The sequence below is a fragment of the Dromaius novaehollandiae genome, chromosome 11, assembly GCF_036370855.1.
Source record: "Dromaius novaehollandiae isolate bDroNov1 chromosome 11, bDroNov1.hap1, whole genome shotgun sequence".
NCBI classification, from domain to species: Eukaryota; Metazoa; Chordata; class Aves; order Casuariiformes; family Dromaiidae; genus Dromaius; species Dromaius novaehollandiae.
Window position 1 is genome coordinate 26,954,352 of NC_088108.1, and position 19,263 is coordinate 26,973,614.

Consider the following 19,263-nt stretch of genomic DNA (forward strand, 5'->3'; position numbering starts at 1 on the left):
GCCTCAGCACCCGAGGCTCACGCTGAGACGGGGAGAGCGTGTCCAAGCTCGCCCAGCCTGCTGCTTCGAAATGCAGCCCGGCTGGCCGGTTCCCCACGGGGACCGGGGACCTGCTGCAACGGGTCAGCTGCGAGCACCAGCGCAGGAATAGGGAGAGGCCCCGCTCTCGTGGGGGACGGCAGACGGCGCGGCAAAGACCGTCCTGCGGCGAGTGCAGGGCAGGGACGTGCCCTCCGCGACGGCGGGGACCTGCCGGGCAGAGCACAACGGCCGCGGCGGCGGTGGAGGAGAGGCCGGCGCGGGGCACACGGAGCTGCCGGGCCCCGTCGAGCCGTGCAGCAAACGGCGACCAGGCAGCGCAGAGCCGTCATGCAGCTAAACCGCCCTACGTGGACCGGCCGCGCAGTCCCCGACACCGCTCCGCAGGTCGCCTGGCCACCGCCCACGCACTGCCAGGTCCCGACCGAGAGCGACGGCTGCGCGAGGCGACGGGCCGCGGGCCGAATGAGCCAGCACCGCGGCCGCCTTCGAACGCGGCACACGAAACGCGACGGTCCCGAACCCCCCCGGGTGCAGGGCGGCTGCTGCCAGCGCATCCTGCAGCAAGGCAGCCGCGGGGTCCACCCGAGGGCCCACCCGGGACGGGCGCACGGCCATGCCCAGCCCCTCCGCCAGGCAGGCGGGGGAACCCGAACCTCAGGAAGCAACAGCTAAACCAGCTGTAAGTTATCCAAGCTCAACATTACTCCTGGCTGCCCTGGTTTTGGAGGCAGAGCCTGGCTGACGCTCTCCCTCCCCGGCTCCCCTTGGGGAGCAGATGCTTTCCCTCGGCTCCCCCCGGCAAGGCAGCACACGCCGCGCTCGGGGTTTTTGCCCTTTTCCTTCCATGACCTTGAGAACTAACTTGGGAAAATCTGTTACGGTACCGCAGAAAGAAAACCGCTGTACGTGGATTTAAACCAACGTTATATAAAACTTCAAATGTAATCATAATTTATAATGGCAACACGGGATCCTCTGCCCAAATAACTGATTTTATTTTTTTCCACATCTGCTCTCCATAGCCGCTTTCCCTAAGGAACGCAATCAGCTATTTTCCCTAAAGAAATATTTTTGTTTGGCAACAATGTGCTGTGTCAAGACTGTGTTGATTTTTAAATAAGTGTTAATGGCCTTTACAGAAAATGTCAGCTCTTTTCATTAACGAGAGCCCTCTCCTGTTCAGGAAGTAGGTATTTAGTTACCGAAGCAATTACAGAGTTTAGCACGACTTCTGATTTTCCATTCTATAGCTCAGAGAACGGGGTATGACACATTTCTTATTAGAGCCTGGCAAATGTTTTAGTTGTGGCATGTGTCAAGCTGCATTCAAATGGAAATACAAATTCAATGGCAATGTAAACATTTTAAATTGCTTTTCTAATAAATCAAAACCAAATGTTTCAGAACAGACTGCGTTTCAAACCGGCTGATGAACCAAGCCGAGGGAGGCCTGTCTGCAAGCTGCGAAAAGCTGGTCCTGTCCTAAGGGTCCCCCAAGGTTTAGCAGCCATTAGAAACCGCTCTTTCTTTCTGTAGGCTGGAATACAAAACCCCACGTTTTCTGGCCTTTTCAGCTCGAGCAGGCCTCAGTTTTGACTGACAAGGCTTCTGACCGCACGTGCTGAACGAACGGGATCCCCTCGGCAGAAGTGGCTGCTCCCGAAAGCCGGTTCGGCCGTTGGGCGAGTCCCGGGTGCGGAGGAGCCGGCTCCTCCGGCCGGGGACCTGAGCTCCTCCAAGGCTTCAGAACCACCCACCATTATATCTTATTTACCTTCTGTGATTTTAATGGATCCTAGTAAATAAAGGCTTCCACATCCTTTTGTGATGAGAAAGGAGGAGTAAGGCTCCACGCCTCGCCCCACCCAGGACGTGTTTAACAGCCGCTCTCGCTCCTCGGTTCATGCAAGACAAAAAGCCCCATCAGCTCTGCAGCAGCAGGGAACATCTGCCACTCTTCCCGCGGGAACGCGTGGAAGTTTGTCTCTGCAATCCCCATTTGTGATCCCAGGGAGGCCCCAGCACGCGAGGGGCTGCAGGGCCGAGCCCCGAGCACCAAGTGCGGACACAGGGGCTCAGGACCCGCTTTGCCACCCGCACGTTTACAACACGAATCCCATCGTGGAGCAGCGCGGTATCGCCAGGGTTGCCAGTGCCGCAAACGCCACGTTTCCACCTCTTGTTTGGGGGAAGCGCGGTGGCAAACGGGCAGGTGGCAAAGCAGGGAGAGGTCCAGCATGGGTAACGGGGAGACCCGGCGACGCGGGGACACGCGGAGAGGTGGCACCACTGCCCGCCGCGGGCTGCTGCCCCTGCCTCCCGTCCCATCCCACGCCGTGCCCGCTCCTTGGCCATCCTCCTCGCCCGGGCACAGCCCCCAGCCAGAGCAAACCCCCCGCCCGGGGCTGCCTCCCCCCGCAGCTCCGCTGCTCCCCGTGATGCGATGCCGAGACCGGTGCCCGGAGCATCGGCGTCGCAGCCGAGCGCGGCTCTGCGGCAGCTGCCAAGCGCCCGCCCTGCGGGTTTTCGGTCTGGTCCCAGGTAGGACCCTCAGCCAGCGGTGCAACTTACGGGCACACTTGTTTTGTTTTCAGGCATGTTTACACCAGATAAAACCCTTGCAGAGGTACAGCTGCAGGGGCATAAAAATGCGCTTGCTTATTTTGTCTGGAAACGGGTCTATCTGAAAAGGTCCCACTCAGTTCTACTGGCAAAGCATTTCTTTTCTGGAGAAGCCTTTACAACTTACACAGCAACGTGATGTCCCTGTCCTCAAAGCAGATCACACTCTGAGTTGCCTCATGAAAAGTAAACACACAAATTATAACGAGCGTTTCACATCTCCGTGGTCTTGTTGGCACTGTTAGCCCCGATCTTAGCAATGAGCACAGTTATGTAGAGGCAAATTCCCCACAATCCCACAGCAAATGACTAGTTTTTAGCCAGATCCTTGCGTTTCACGGCCTTGCCTTTGCTCTCAGCTGCCCGTCCACAGTGCACAGCTGCAAACATCTGCGTGCTCATTCCAAGAATTTAACACTTTTAGCAGAGCGAGCTTACGGGGACAGACAAGCCAGCGTGCTCCTGTCAACCCTGGTGCCTGCTCGCGCCCTGACCGCGAGCACGCCCGCCCCAGCACGGACCCGTGACACCTTGGCTGGATGCTGATGTTTTTCAGCGGCACAAGCCACGGGGCGGCCTGCTGCCCGGCAGACCTCCAGCCCGGGGTCCGGGAGCGCTCCTCGGACAACGCGGCGGGCAGCACCCTGCGCCAGGGCGATTCCCTGAGTGCGCAAAACCACTCCGCAGCAGCGCCGGTGTAACTGGGAGTCAAACCGATAAACGCACACAAACCCGGAGGGTTTGCACACGCCGCGGGTCTGCCCAGGGGAGCGACGGCTTCTGGCAATCCTGCACGAGCAGAGCTGCCATCCGCTTCGCTCTGCTCCGCAACTCCACGCGGCCGAGGCACGACAGCAGCCAGGGACCGCTCGCTTTTAAGCCCGCCTGCAAACCAAAACACAGATGCCACAACTAATTTTAGGCCTCCTAGCCTTGAGAGCGTTCCCTCGGCTCTCTTGCAAGCCAGCAGCCAGATAGTCGTCTCGGGACAAAGCCGCCGAAAGCGGGGGGCCGACGCGGCGGCCGCGCTCCATCCCTGGCCGGACCCCGCGGGAGCGGAGGATGCCCACGTCGAGCCACGGCCGCGCCAACGCTCTGCCCGGGCTCGGATCACCCCCGCGCACAGGGACCCTCCGCTCGTCCCCTCGCAGCGGCACGAGGGCACGTCTGTGGTAAAATTAAAGGCCACATCTGCGAGCGGCCCGCCGGGGACCGAGCAAACTTTGCACCCCTCGAAGGGCTGAGCCACGTGGCCTCCGAAACAGCCAAGAATCAGGATCTGGAATTTGGCTCAGGCTGTTCTGTAAACAAGAAAGGGAAAAAATCCAAGCGTTGCTATATTTTTTCTAACCTTTTAAAGATGCAACTGTGGACTTAGGAGCAGATAGGAAGCAATGGTCTTCTCCGCAAGTGAAAGATGGCATCACCAGGGAAAGACTTTCTTCTCGCACCATATGGGAGGCATAAAAGCAGCAGCAAAGTGAATGGCTGAAAAACAGAAACCTAAGTCCAAGGGCCACGTAAAAGGGCTGAGCTAACTGGGATGACCTCACGTTTTCTGCAGGGTACGAGCACACTCACGGACAGAGCACGGACCAGCTCAGGCGTGGTGACCGCAGCACCGACGTCATCAGGCTCCTGACCCAGACGTGTCGAGCACCATCCGCAACCGTTCTTCTACCTGGAACCGACACTTCCAGACGTAAAGGGAAGGAGGTCATACAGTTATCTGGAGGCTTCGTTCTTGCCTTGGTGTCTTCCAGCGACCAGAACTGATGCTGACTTCATGACATCTCCAAAACCCGCAGGACCCAGTGACGGAGGCACACGAGACCCCGTCAAAGCACTTCTGTGTCTGCGCGGGACAAATGAATTCCCAAATCATGAGAAATTCTTGTGTCCTGGACATGGCAAATGAGTAGGACCCTCATGAAAGAGAAACCGTGTCCATCCTGGGCCCCAAGCTGAGACAAAAGCGGTGACTTCCCTTCCCAGCACAAGGCAGGATGCAGAAGAGGACAAGAAAGGGAGAAACTGGGAAAATACTGAGTCTTCATCAGGGAACTCACAAGTAAATTGGTGAAAAAGGCAGAAAGACAAGAGGCATAAGATCCGTTACAGGTATACCCTCACAGGGGCGTCACCGTTCAGCTGCAAAATTCCGTTTTTTTAGGTTTGCTCCGCAGCCCGCGGCTCACAGATAGATCTGGTAACGGATGCAGATCCTTCTTTGGTAGCCAGACACATTGGCAGATGTCGTTTGGACAAGAACAGAATAACAACAATACGTTTTGTGTCCACAGGTATAACACAACACATGCTCACGAACGCACACACCCCCGCACATGGGCAACCCGGGAAACACTGCGGACGGCCTCAAAGCTAGCTGCACGTACTGTTGTAACTTTCCCGTTAATTCACCTAGCTGCTGCCCAGATGAAAGCAATTACCTGACCCCCCCACAAATTACTTCTCTCCTCTCTTTCTAAAAAGGAAAGGGGAGCCGTGGAGACGTCCCTGCCCGTCCCCCCCGCAGCAGCTCGGGGCATGCGCGAGCTCCGACGCTCCCGTCCCGATACGGCGGGAGGGGGAGGAGGAAGGAATCCGCGGTGGTAAATTACTGATACAAAAACGCGTTCCTGCGCTGTTCTCAGCGCACGAGCCAAGGTCAAAGCATTTTTTCTGTCATTTCTAACCAGCAAAGAAGCCAATGCAGCTAAAATATGTAACACCAGTCAAACTGCTGAAAAGCAGAAAAAAATTACAGTATCATCTCTGGGAAGACGACAGCCACCACCGCCCTCCCGAGGCCTTCGCCGACAGGCGAGGACGGTGCAAGAAGGCGCAACGCGGTGGTTCCCACCCTGCCCAGGAGCCGCACGCGCCCCAGCGTGCATCCTTCTCCAGGGCTAAGGACGGCTCGCTGAGAAGCCCCGGGTGATGCAAGTCACTAGGCACGAGCCCCGCGGTGGCACCGGGGCCAGGATCCCGCGGGCCGAGGTCCCCGGCAGCCCGGCGCTCGCCGCGGCACCGTTCGCCCACGTCCACCGCGGTGACACGGAGGCGGGTGCCCATCCCGGCCAGCGCCCGGGGCGGCTGCCCCTCCGCGTTGCAGCACAGGAGCCTCTTGGAAACCGCACGCGGCCGCCGGAGATGCTGCTCCGATGTCCCTGGTCTGGTCTTTCCAAGCCCCGCTCGAGGCACCTTTGGCCCCGAGGCGTTCCCTTGCCGTGCGGTGGCAGAGCCGAGCGCGACCCGCAGCCCCACCGCCATCCCCGGCCCTGCCCCGGCCGTCACCACCGGGAGCCACCGCTCGCGCCGAGCTCTTCGCCGGGACCATCTTCGCTCTCCTCCGCCCCCCGCCCGGACCTGCCTCCGACGGTCACGGCTGGCAGGCAGCGGGACGTGCTCCGAGGGGTCTCTGCACAGCCACCTGCTCTCCAAAACCCTCCTTTCCCCTCGTCTATAAAAAAGCAGTAATAGCTACTTTGCACGGTTGCCTGGAGGCTGAACGAACGGCTGCCGGAAGGTGCTTCACCAGAAGAGCATGACAAGAGCACGGAGCACCACTACTACTGATAGTATTTTATTACCGTTAGAGGATACATCGAGCTTCACCTAGAAACGCTTGTGAAGAACAACCTGGGTTGCAATTGTCATTTCTAAAGCAGAATAACACACCAGCGTACGCTGCAACAACGGCCAACGCTACCGCTCACGTGACCCTTCCCAGGTAAGCAGGGCACCTCGTCCAGCGCGGGACACGGAGGAGACGGGCCCTCCGCCGAGCGTTCCCTTCCTCTGCAGGAAACCAAAACCGACCCCGTTTTCTCTGCGCTACTCGGCACTCGGACGCCAGGCCGAGGGCGGACGAGGTTACTGAAACCCAGAGGACCGGAGCGCTCGCTCATGTGGACGCGTGCGTCAGGTCGCAGCACGACACCGGCAAAACCACCCGCTTTCCGGTGCGGAAGATGCTTCCCCACTCGTGGGCGCCGGGCTGCCCCAGGACTCTACATCAGCCTCTGAAACGCTGCTGCAGACTTGCCGGTTTTGACAAACCGTGCTCTCCCAGACCGGAGCGCGAGCGGGGTTTTACCCCGATAACCAGCATCGCCGCGCAGAGACGCCGGGGCAGCGACGGGCCACGGCGAGGACACGGACTGGGCACAGCGCTGAACCGCGGCTTACTGCCCCCGTTTCCCCTCAGGTCCCCCTGTGCAACGCGTTCAGACCTGCGGGTAACTGATACCCAACTCACTGACCGCTCTTCACAGACCCCTAGCAGCAGCCCGAAGCTGCGGAGGGACCTGGTGACCACGGGGGACCTCGGCTCGCCCCTCCATGCCCGCGCAGCTGGGGCCCCGCGGAGCGGGACAGTCCCTGTCCCCGTCCCCAGCTCCGTCCCCGTCCCTGTGGCCTTGGCAGACCTGTCTGCATTCCCCGACTTTGCCCTCACCGGCAGCACAAAGCATTGGTGAGGTGGGATTTACTCCCCTCGTCCCATCCGAACTCCTAGTGCCGATTTCCCGAGGCCCTGCTTGTCATAACCAACGTCTTGAAGTGCCTACGCATCGCTTGAGAAACAAAACGTCTGTCATCTCTTTAAAACCCTTCCTTTCCCCTGCATCTATACTGCCCCATAGTCTGAAAATCCTGTGTCTTGAAAACACCAAAATCTAAGCACATTTTCACCTGGAACAGGGCAGCTCATAGATCCGATCAGACTAGTCTGGATGGCTGCCAGCTTCTTCGGGATCCAGATTTAATTCACTTTACGTGAACTGCAACTGCAGGACGAAACCTCCCACAGCCTCAGTCTCTGCTGCTCTTTTGATTTCCGCAGGGATCGGGGGAAACCGCGGGAATCCTTTGGCGTCAACGCATCAGCGCGGTGACGGATGAGGCTCCCTGCCTTGCTCATCGGCACAGCACCCGGCCAGGGACACCGCCGCTCTCGGCAGGACCGGCAGCCATGCGGAGTCGTGCTCATTTCTCCCAAAGGCTCTTTCTGCCTCTGAGCAGAATCTGCTTTCTGCTATGCAACACAAACCTGAAGTTCACAAGACAACTTCTTTCTTCCTCTTATCTTTTCCAAGTAAATAATGTTAACAACCAGACCTAATCCTGCTACAATTTCCTACCCCTAGATCCCAAAACACCTCACGGAGGACACCTCACTGTCCTGCCATCGATCGCAGGGTGTGAAACCGAGGCAGCGGATGGCGAGAGATGTCCTGCAGCCCCGTCACAAGGGAGGTCTGCAGACCCCCAACCCGAGATGCCGGCCACCGACTGCACCTAGATGCTAACTCAAAACTGAGAGTGACGGTGCCACTGAAAGTGTGCCACTGTCACCCTTAAGAAAAGTACTTACTTAAAACTTTAGATCTGCTTCTCATTATCTAAAATAAATCAGCATTTTTACTCAGCAGTATGCCAATGACCCAGAGCCAATCTCTCTGCAAGAGATCTGAAATACAAGGTATGTACAAAAAAAGTATGTACTTTTGTATGCTAGATAAGAGTCCTCTGTACCCTCCTACTGTTCATAGTCAAAATTTGCAGCTAAGTCACACTTTGTACTAACTGTAATTTACAGCTCTTACCCAGAGCAAAAAAGCTCCTGTAAGGATTCATATGGGCGCGCTGAAGGTCCCTGCTTCCCGACGCGTTGTGGTACCTTCTCCACCGCACGCGCCGGGCACCGAGCCGCCGTGACGACGCGCACACGTGGCCCAGGCTGCGGCACGGCACGCGACAGCCAGGGACACCAGCAGTGCGCCAGCCCCCGTGGACCGAGGACTCACCCCACCGTGCCGTGGACCCACGGCAGCAGTGGGGCAGGCGGGAATCGCTCCACGGGATGCTGCTGCCCGGGATCCCAGCACATGGAGAAGCTGCACTGCAGCATCCTGCAGCAGCATCCCGTGGCGGCTGGACCGCAGCAGCTGGACTGCAACATCCCGCGGCAGCTGGACCACAGCATCCCGCGGCAGCATCCCGCGGCGGCTGGACCACAGCAGCTGGACCACAGCATCCCGCGGCAGCATCCTGCCGGCAGGAGCAACCGTTTCTGCGCTACGGCATGTTCAACAGCCCGGCACTGGCTGCACGGCCCTAGTAACGCAACGTGTGTGGAGCTGAGAGCTTTCCCTTTCCTCAAGGGCTACTCAGAGAACACTGCTGAGATCCAGGCAGTTGCTCTGTGATCTCTCCCCACTCGTCACCTACTGCACTGTGAAATCTGGATGATAAAGAGGACTCCAAACAGGTTACTAGACCCCCTGAGTCTGTGAGGCTGCAGATGGTTCCCATGCAGAAGATTTTTACTGGAAAACAAGAGGTAGAGATAGGGTGGCACGCTTGCACAGGCCAGATATAAGGAGACGACATGCCTGTATCTGTTCCTTAATTGTGTGCCAGGCATAAATGCACTACTAAAATGGGAAATGAGACACCTGCCTCTCCTGCACACTGTCTCCCTGCTATTTCGGGGAAAAGAAAGAGCTGGAAAGGATCTGCTATTTACACAGAAAACTCTTCCTTTGCTGCATTCCCAGAAGTGCTGTGTACAAGCGTACAAATGGGTTCATCCACGGTGAGAGGAGATCACCTGCTGCACACACTTACGTTATAGCTAACGGTGATAATGAGGGAAGCTGTCCATGCCCTCGGTGTCATGTCCCCAACTCAACACAGAGTAAAGGCAGCTGCAGGACAGCGGCCTGTTCCCAGATGGGAACTTGGCAGGTTGACTTTGCTTTTGCCATTTTGCCTTGTGCCAGTGCAGGTGTCCGCTCCGCAAAACCGTCCCTCTGGCCCCGGCCCCGCCGCGGGAGCGAGCGAGCGGGCGATACCCACCGAGGGTCCCGCTCGCTGCCCCCCGAGGCAGCCGACGTCCCAGCGGCGAAGAAGCTGCACCCGCTACGCTTGTGCCGCAGTAGCGACCTGGAAATCCGCGACTGCTTATGCAGTGCTTTCAGAAACACAAAACTACCTTCAAATTGCAAAGAATATTTAAATTAGCTGAGCAAAACTAGAAAATGGCCATGTCTCATAAGGCAGCTAGCTTCACCTGACGCTTCCTTCCTAGCACTGCCTTCTGGCTCAGGGCGTCATGCTGCTTTTCTTCCTTGTTGACAAACGCATTCGAGACTGCAAACATCCTGCAAATGTAACGGGGGGAATGCCGGGGAGATAAAGCAGCACGGGCACAGCTGATACCTCTCAAGGACTGCAGATCGTCTCGCAATAGGCCAGACACTAAAATCCTCCTTGAAAAGAGTTCACAAGCGTACAGAGGTCTACAGCGCATGAGACTTCCAGCTGATATGCCCAGATTTTTTAAAGCTGTAATAGCACAGGCGGGTTGGAGGGGCCGTGCGAAGCAGGGGCAGGCAGCACCACGAGAGCTCGCGGGCAGACGTGCCGCGCAGGGACCGGTGCAAACGGCTGCGACACAGAGCAAACGCACTGCACGAACGAGCTGCTGCACATCAGCCGAGCTGCACCACCCTCCCCGGCGCGGCTGCAAAGCAGAATCCACCTTCCCAAACTGCCCTCGCCAAGCTGAGCCCTCCCGGCCCGGCGGGTTGAGCGAGCGCCCATCGGGCAGCGGCCGCCCCGGTCGCGAGGACGAGCCGCAGCTTTCCACGCGCTGCCCGTCTTCGAGAGCCACAACCACCGCGCAGGTCCTCGGGACCGACCAGAACAGCGCAGAGAAACAAAGGGCTTTTACTAGATGTATCCGAAAATTTCCCGCAGAACAATTTTCTTTGAGTTAATGCTCCTCTGATAAAGTCAGAATATTCCGGGGAATGATAAAATAATACATTTTTTTCTTTTTCTTTTCTTTTTCTTTTTTTTTTTTTAAACTGTGCAGTTTTAGAATACCATCACGAGAGGAAAGTATCCATTTCAAATCAAATACCCTGCTAGAGCAGCCGCCAGCAAGCGTGCTAAGCACGAGCTGCGAGCAAATCACAACACCAACTGCCAGTACAGACCAGCAAACTAAGCATTTAAAAAATCAGGGATTTATAAAATAAGAATAAAACTCAATAGTAAGGCAAGAATGAAATTAGTATGAATGATAGAAAGAATAAACCCCAGTACACCGTATCAAAAATAATTTTTTAACTCTGAAATTAAACTACTTTCATCATATAAAAACAAAATGTTTGCAAATGACCAAAAAAATTTTCTATTCTTAAACAAATTCTAGAACTTCTTGTTGCCAGAAACAGCAGCATTTCCAGTTTCCATTCCTGTTCAGGACTATGCTTCTGAGACGAGCGCTTTCCCACCAGACAGATCCTAAGATCTGATCGGCTCCAGTTCTCACTGCAGTTTTCCCTTGAGCTGCTCATCTGACACTCGCTCTTGAAGCACTGCGGGTTGTTATTTTTCTTTTCCTACCAGCCGGTCAGAGGTACCACCCTGGCGTGGATGTAGCACAAACTGTTTTTTCTCGCCTGGAATTAAGCGCGGCCTTGGGGTTACTGGGGGAGGCGGTGCACAGCCCGGGGCGCCCGGGGCAGCAGACAGCGATCCCAGGCTCCCGGCTGCTCCCCGCCCCTCACCGTGGCGTCCCGCCGCGATGCCCGCCGCGTCTGCACGAGCCCCGGGCCAGGAGGGCGCGAAGCCGCGCGGCCGCAGCCCCGGCCTCCCAAAGCAGCACGGGGAGCGCGCGGAAGGATGCGGGCGGCGCACGGGGCTGCTCGCTAGACGGGTTTTCTTTCACGCAGGGTGACAGCAGAGTTTCAGGTTCCTACGCATGTTGCAAAACACACTTCACCTCTCATTCGCAGCCAGCATTTTGAAATACATCGCCCTTCCTTACGGCGTGCCTTTAACCTCAGGAAAAGCACCAAATCACCACCAGTTTTAATTGGTTCTCTGGCCGGCACGGAAACGACGCCGGCACGGGCTGTGCAGAGGCACGCTGAGCACAGCCAGCGTCTGTGCAACGGAGGAAAACCGGGGAAAACTGCAAACAGAAGAAAAAACACAAAGCCACAGAAGCAGGAGAGCTGTCGCCGCTTGCTGCATGGAGGCTCCCGGCAACACCGGGCAGAGCACAAAGTGCCGTGTTGCTAATCCCACCACTGCTCTTACGACTTATTACACACTATTTTTTGGTGAACTTTTCTGAATACCCAGCGAGCACATGCTATGCAAGGCGCTGTGCACAGCTTGTCCCTCACTGCAGCAAGCACTTGAGAGAAACTCGGGGGGGGGGGGGGGGGGAAGAAAAAGGAAAAAAGAAAAATCACCATACAAATCAAGCGTGAGACTTTGGAACCGATTTCCAGGGGTGTAAGAGCTCAAAAATTCAAAAGATGTGGAGAGGAGGATGGGGGGGTGGGGGGGGGGGGAGGCTGCCCTTGAACATTTTTCTAACGAGTCAGTGAAACTGCAGATAGATGTTTGGGACTCCAAGAGCAACAGACGAGCAGGACCGACACGAGCGCAGCGTGTGCACGCACGGCCTGCCCCGCTCGTCCACGCGGCGATGCATCGCCCCGGTGTAACTGAGGAAGGGGGGGGAAAGGGAAGAAAGAGAGAAACAGAGAGAGAAGGGAGGAAAGAAAGAAAGTGGGAGGAGAGAAAGATAGGGGTAGGGAGGGAGACTTTTTTATAGCACTTGGTATCTACTGTGGAAATAAGAACCCAGGCGAGGTGCCCGGCGCCGACCCCCTCGGGCCTCGCGGCGGTCCCGGTGGCCTCCCCGCGCGGTCCCGGTGGCCTCCCCGCGCGGTCCCCGTGCCGTGCACGCAGCACCGCGGGCGCCGAGAGCCCTGCCGCGGCTCCGGAAACCGCCCGAGACCCGGCCGCGCCGCACGCGCCTGTGACTTTGCAGGGAAAGCGCGTCGCCGGTTGGGTGACGCCGGACGGACTCGGCTGCAGAAGACCTTAGCGCACGGTTGTGAAACCTGCGGGCGCCCAACGGGCCCGACCCGGCCGTTGCCGCAGCCTCTCCGCCGGTGGCCGGGGCCCCCGCGGCAGACGGGCGCTGCCCGTCCCAGGAGGCATCGTTTCACCGGCAGGCGGGTTGGGGTCGCCCGGGAATTGCCCCCCATGGTCACCAAGAGCGGGCCTGAACCAACCCGGCAAACCCACCCGCTGCCGGGACGGCCCCTGGGTAGTCACAGCGAGCTTCTTCAGGGAGGCAACCATCAGCAGGAAATAGTGAATGCACCAGAATATCTCGATAATTAGCAGGATCAAAGCAAATCACAGAAAGGCTTCCTTGGCCATAGCGTTTCTTGAGACGGGATTCAAGGAGACGACTTCTGCCCCTTCCCTTGCCTCCATCTCAGGTTCTTCCTTCGAGTACAAGGAGGCTTACGATTAGCAGCTACAGAAGACAGAGTTTGGCAAACGCTTGTGAGAATCTAGGACACCTTCCAGGTGTGTCCTAGGAGAGGTTTCTCCTGCTGTAAGTTTGCTATGATCCCTGTTGCAGTCTGGAGCACTTACTGCTAGTTTCGTGCGCGGTCACTCCTGATGACTAAGGTCACAACAAGGCAAACTGCCGGGGCACGTGGCATGAAAACACGGATAAACGTGCTGAGAATTAAGTGTGTACCTCCAAACTCACTGCTACCAACAACTTGCTCAAAATTCAGAAGTGATCTGGAAAAATACAAAAGCTGTGTTTTTCAAACAGAAAACGCCAAGAGATCAACCCGACTCCTCATTAACTAGAGATGAACGATGGAAATTGTATGTTGAACGTGACGCGCTCTGAAGACAGCGCTTGTCTGCTCCCCTGGAGACAGGGACCTGTACCTAACCAAGATCTCAGGACAGGAGAAGGTTGTGATCCCAGCCAAGACAATCAGTAACAGGATTGCCCAACGTGTAGATTTTTAAATGAAAAACAAGAAATAAAAGATGATGAAGATGATGCTTTTTTTTTTTTTTAATGCTTTTCACGTCCTCTGCTCAGGAACCACCACCAAGGTTCAGCAGCTCGGCCATTTCCTCGGCCCCGCGAGATCTGCACCGCCGCCTGCGGACGGCGAGAACGTCCCCAAAGCCAGCCAGAAGGACGGGTTCCAGGAACGGCCTTCCTCCACGCACGGCCCGTCTTCAAAAGAAGTATTTACACAGCGTTGCCGTCCACCTGAGCGGAACCAAAGGTCACGCTGACGGCGGAGCGGCGGGAGGGCCGGTCCCGCTTCCCCGGGAGCCTGCAAAGACGCCCCGGCGAGGGGCTGCGGGTTGGACTCCCCGACGCCTCCGCCGGGAGCGAGACCGAGCCCCGCAGGCAGGGGGGCAAGGCAGCGCGGCGCGGGGGCAAGGCAGAGCACGGCCCCGCACCTCGTCTCGTCTTTCACCATAATAATCTTCCCTCGATCTCTTAATCAGGAATGTCATCTCTTCCCTCGATAAGTAACACCTGCAACAATGCCTCCCTAAATCAGGAATCTCATCTCTTCCCTCGACAGGGAGGCATTCCTGCAGGTATTCCTTACCAGGTGTGTTACCATTACGTAGCCGACCACAGAGATTACAGGTCCGCCGTGCCAGACGACGCACAAACACGGCGCCTGCCCGAGCGGGTGAGAGCGGAACGCGAGAGCGGGAGCCGCAGGAGCGGGCAGCGGAAAGGGGGGATGAAGGAGGACGGCAGTAACGCGAACGCCATTATTAAAACCTCCGAAACCACATGCACAGAGGGATTTTTGAGCCAGTTATACCTTAAATTCCTTCACCCCCTTCGTTTCCACCACTTCAGTAACAGTTCCTCCTTTCAGTTCATTTAACTTAAACCAAATAAGCCCGAACCACGTACACACTTCTGCATTTCAATCTTAAAGCCATTTTGATCCTGCAGCCTCGAATTTACCATACATCCTGCTTCTCGTTAAAACAGCTCATTAGTCACCTCAGAGATGGCTGGTAATAATTATGCAATAAACAGAGCGTAAGGATAAACAGCTACAAGCCCACAGCGTACCAAAAGCCTGGATTAATTTGCTAATTATACATAAGCATTACCAGAACAATTAGGCACGCCACATCAAAAGCTTCATATTAAATGAAGCCGATCTGATGCCGGCTTTGCTGCCCGCGCAACGTCAAGAACCGAAAAGCACGGCCGGGCTTTACCGCCGCGCATGGGGGACGCGGTCTCCGGCTCCAGGCATCTCCCCGCGCGCCTCGCTGCCGGCGCCCGGCCGGGTGCCCCGGTGCGGAGCAGGGGTGCAGGCGACGGGGGTCCCGGCCTGGCTCCGGGCTGCTGCAGCGGGCAGCGAGCCGGGAGCAGGCGTGAGACGCTCTCCATCGCTCCCAAGAGGGGCTCGAGTGGGGGCCCCCGGCGGCAGGGCCACGAGCCCCCAGCGGCAGGGCCCTCCGGGGGGTCCCACGCGACGAGGGCGATGCTTTCTGCACCAAACCCGGCCTTGGGGAGCGGAGGTGCGGGACGACGCAGACCCCGCTCCAGCGAGGGAGCGAAGCGTCACGGCAGCGCCCAGCTCGACGCCTCCGGTCCCCCGCTGCGGCCGCGGGGCTGGTGCACGACCCGCACGCCCCAGCGTCGGCACGGCTGCCGTCCCACGGCCAGCAGTAAATTAAAAGCCGCTGCGGACAGCGATCGATGAGCAGCGTGCTGTGAAGTAATGGAGATCTCATCAGGACGATAAATAAACCTGACGGCGATTAAGCGGCACAACTTCAGCCGGACCACAGAGGAGCACTCCGCTCTCCTTGGAGTGTTTTAAAACCGCAGCCGAAGGCAGAAGGGAACATAAACACCGCTGGCTGCTCCCTCGCGGCAGCCGGGCAGCGCGGTACGGACACGGCGCTCAGAGGACGCGGTAATGGTATTTCTAAAACACCACGCCAGATCCCGCTGCTGTTTACTGCGGCCACCCGTGGGAGCCCAGACACGCCGGCCGGGCTCTGAGCACCGCTATTCCCGGGAAACGGGGGCACGAGCCCTGCTGCCGAGCCCGGACGGAGGAGGAACAGCCTTCCCCCGGGAGCAGGGGACACCCCGCATGCCCAGAGCGGGGCCCAGGCAAGGTCTGCCCGCTGCCCAAATCCAGCCCCCGCGGCTGCCTGCTGACCCCGCGAGCCCCGTCCCGCGTCCCCAGTAACGTGTCCCTCAGCCACGAGCACAGCTGCTGCGGGGACACTGCAGGACTGAGCCTCCTGCTACCAAAAACCCCTATCAGGGGTTGACAGTGTTTGGATAGTGGAACTCTCCCAGCTTTATTCCGTCCTGCCGCCTTTGCACTGCTTTCAGCAGCAGTTTATCCACACTCAAAACGACCACGACACACACAGTTCCTCCTGCTGCTGCAGCACTTGCAAATCGGATTCATTCCGACCTTTCTTTACTTTCGCCCCATTTTTTTCCAAGTCCTCCACTTCTGTACGTAACACCCCAGCTACTTATTGCATAGATGGCAATTCCCACACTGCACAAATAAAAGTGCAAGTATTTCTAAGCAGCAAAACAAGCACAGAAGCACAAGCGGGATCGGTCTGCCCTGTGCTAACTTCAAGGGAACCTAACTGTGCCCGTCAGTCCCTGGTCCCACCGCGCAGCACGTCGCAGGGACGCGAAACTCCGGCAACGCCGACCCGAGCCGAGGCGGAGGCCGTCCTCGCGGCCGGGGCTGCCTCTCGGCGCCCAGCCGGTCGCGGTTTTTACACACGGAAGAAAAAAACCCTTTTGCAGTCACGTTCTCGCTCCTGGCTTCTGCCAGCTGCAGCGGTTCTCCCAAACGGCAGCAACGCGTTTTGCCACGATGAACCGCGACGACGCGCACCCGTCGCCCCAGAGCCTGCGGGCCTGTGCACCCAGAGCCTCTTCGTTGGGGTCCATGTTATCTTGTGAGCCCACCAGTAAAAGTTACCTCCGAGTGTGTTTTCCGCAGACACTTAAACATCTCCTTCAAACTGATTTTCTCTTGAATCAGCACGGTCTCCACAGCACCGTGAGCAGACTGCCCGTCGGCCTAAATACCTCTGCCTGGGCTGCAAAGCCAGCTTCCACACGCACCCAGGAGACACAGCCACGACTGCTATTTCTGACTACAAACTCAGCGGTTTGGGCTTCTCCTGTGCAGCCCCCGCAGAAGCACCGTGCGGCCCCCGCGCAGCGCCCCGGCCCCGGCCCCGGCCCCAGCCCCAGCCCCGCGCAGCGCCGCGCACCTCGGGCCGCCGGGGCGGGGGGGGCCGCGGCCGGGGGCCGGTCACTCACCGCACGTCGGCGTAGGCGCCGGGGAAGGCGTCGGCCCAGGGCGCGAGCTCGCTCTTGACGCAGGCGGCGGCGAGCGGCGGCCGGCCCGGGGCGCCGCCCGGGTACCAGCCGTCGGCGGGGAAGTCGGCGGGCTCGGGGCCGGGCGGCGCGGCGTTGCGGCCGCAGGCGAAGGGGCCGGCGGGCGGCTCGGCGCAGGGCCCGTAGAGCTGCCCCTCGTCGGCGAAGAAGGCGGGCCAGGGCGGCGCGGGCCCCGGTGCTGGCCCCGGCGGTGGCCCCGGCGGTGGCCCCGGCGGTGGCCCCGGTCCCGGCGGCTCGGCGCCGTAGCGGCACGCCGCAGCCCAGGCGCCGCGCTCCAGCGCGCTCTCCAGCTTGACGCGGGCGGGCGGCACAGCGGCGCGGCACAGCGGCGGCCCCGGCGGCACGTCGAGCTCGGCGCCGCCGCCCTTGAAGGCGGCCGGGGCGGGCGGCGGCGGCGGCGGCTCCGGGGCGGCGCGGTCGGGGCGCGCGGCGAACATGCAGTCGTGCGGCGGCGGCGGCGGCGGCTCGGCGGGCGGCTCGGGCGCCTCCAGGGGCAGCCCCATGGAGGCGGACACGGCGCGGCACAGCTCCTTGGCGCTCTCGCCCAGCGGGTGCCCCCCGGCCGGCTCGGCCGCCGCCTCGGGCTGCAGCGGGACCCCGGGGGGCGGCAGCAGCGGCAGCGCGCCCGCCTCGCACAGCAGCTCCTTGAGGTCGCCGGGGAAGGGGCCGGCGGGCGGCTCGGCGGGCGCGCAGGGCGGCGGCTGGCTGGGGCCCGGCTCCTCGCGCGGCCCCGGCGCCTGGAAGGCCTCGCAGACGCTCTGGAAGAAGCTCTGGAAGGCGCCGCGGAAGGTCCTGCCCGCGGGGCGCGGGTAGACGCGCCCGACGCCGACCTGCACCTCCATGGCCGCGCGGTGCTGCAGGTGCCGCGGCGCCCGGCCCCGCCGGCGGCTGCTTTTAACGTTCGCCGCGGCCGGCGCAGACGGGGCGAGGCAGCGCCGCGGCGCGGGAGGAGCAGCGGGAGGAGCAGCGGGGGCTCCGCAGCCGCCCGCCCGGCAACTGCGGCCGCGCGGGGCAGCGCCGCCGCCGCGCTTCGCCTCCGCGGGGCACCGCGCGCCCGGCCCGCCGCTGCCGCCGCCCCTCGCCGGGGCGGAGCGGGGCGGAGCGGACTGCGCGCCCGCGGCCGCCCGGCAGCTCCGCGCGTGGGGCGGGGGCAGCGCCCCGGCGCCGCCTCCGCGCACCCGCCCCGGCCCCGGCCCCGGCCCCGGCCCCGCGCGGAGGAGCCAGGGCCGCTGCCCCGGGGCCGGCGGGGCGGGGGGGCTGCGTGCCCGAGCCCCCTCTCCTCACCCCCCCCCGACCCTCGCAGCGGGATTCGCACGGCTGGGGGCAGTTCGGGAGAAGCATCGCTTTCCGTTACCCGCTCGCGCAGTGCGGACGGCTCTTTTCCAGCGGCTCCATCTGCCCGTGCCCGGGCGCTCTCCAGCCTGCACGGCCTCCACGTGCCGCGTAAGGAGACCAGACCTCCGCTAGCGACCAGCCCACCGGCGCTCCGCTTCCACCTCCCTCTTCGCCGCGGCCGGGAGCAATCCCCGCGCTGCAGCGGCGGGAGGCCGCGGGTGGGCACGTCCTGCGCGCGCTGCTGCCCTGGCCACGCACGGAAAGGACAAATACCCACCAGAGACACTCTGTGTAGGACCTACCAAAAACAACGCTTGAGCTCCCCTTACTGGTTCTGCAACAGCCGCTCTAAAGCAACCCCTAACGTGCGCCATTCCCAGGCAACCTGACGGTGGAACTACGCTCGTTCGAGGTGCAGGGAAAAAGGCCCATTAATTTCAGCTCCTTTGGACACAAAAGGAAAAAAGTAATAATTTGTGCCAAATGGAGAAGTGCAGCCAGTCAGAAAAAAAGAAGAATCATGCTGAATCTTTTAAAGGTATTTTTACAAGCTATAGCAGATAAAAATAAAAACTGAAATACATCCAAGCAGAAGTTGGCACTGTCCTCCGCGCTGCCTGAGCGGCGAGGAAACCCTACCCCCTGCCAGCCGAGGAGACGGGGAGGCGAAGCCGTGGTGCGTACGGGACGGGCGGCGTTGGGCAAGCCCGCGTACCTCGCTGCTAGCGCAGGAGACCGCCGCTGCTCACGCGGTTGTGGTCCCGGGACTCTGCCTCGCTCCTCCCGACGCCCGGTGAGGAAGGCTCGCACGGAGACCTGAAGGCTTCGGGTAAGGATGGAACAGCGACGTTTTTTCATACCAAGTCATACAACCCTGAAAATCATAAAGAAGCACAGCTAAAAGCTCAAAAGGTAAAACCAGAGGGAGATACTGTAACATATATGCACTGTGTCTATTTAAA

At 59.6% G+C, this 19,263-nt stretch overlaps 1 protein-coding gene across 1 annotated transcript in view; it reads right to left on the reverse strand.

The window, feature by feature from the left end:
• AR (androgen receptor) overlaps positions 1 to 18,067 on the reverse strand; it is a 66,313-nt gene extending 48,246 nt beyond the window's left edge. The window contains exon 1 of the mRNA XM_064518488.1: positions 16,889 to 18,067. Within this exon, the coding sequence (XP_064374558.1) occupies positions 16,889 to 17,808 (920 nt within the window). The 5' untranslated portion in view covers positions 17,809 to 18,067. The remainder of the gene's footprint in view (positions 1 to 16,888) is intronic.
• Between the last annotated feature and the right edge of the window lie 1,196 nt (positions 18,068 to 19,263).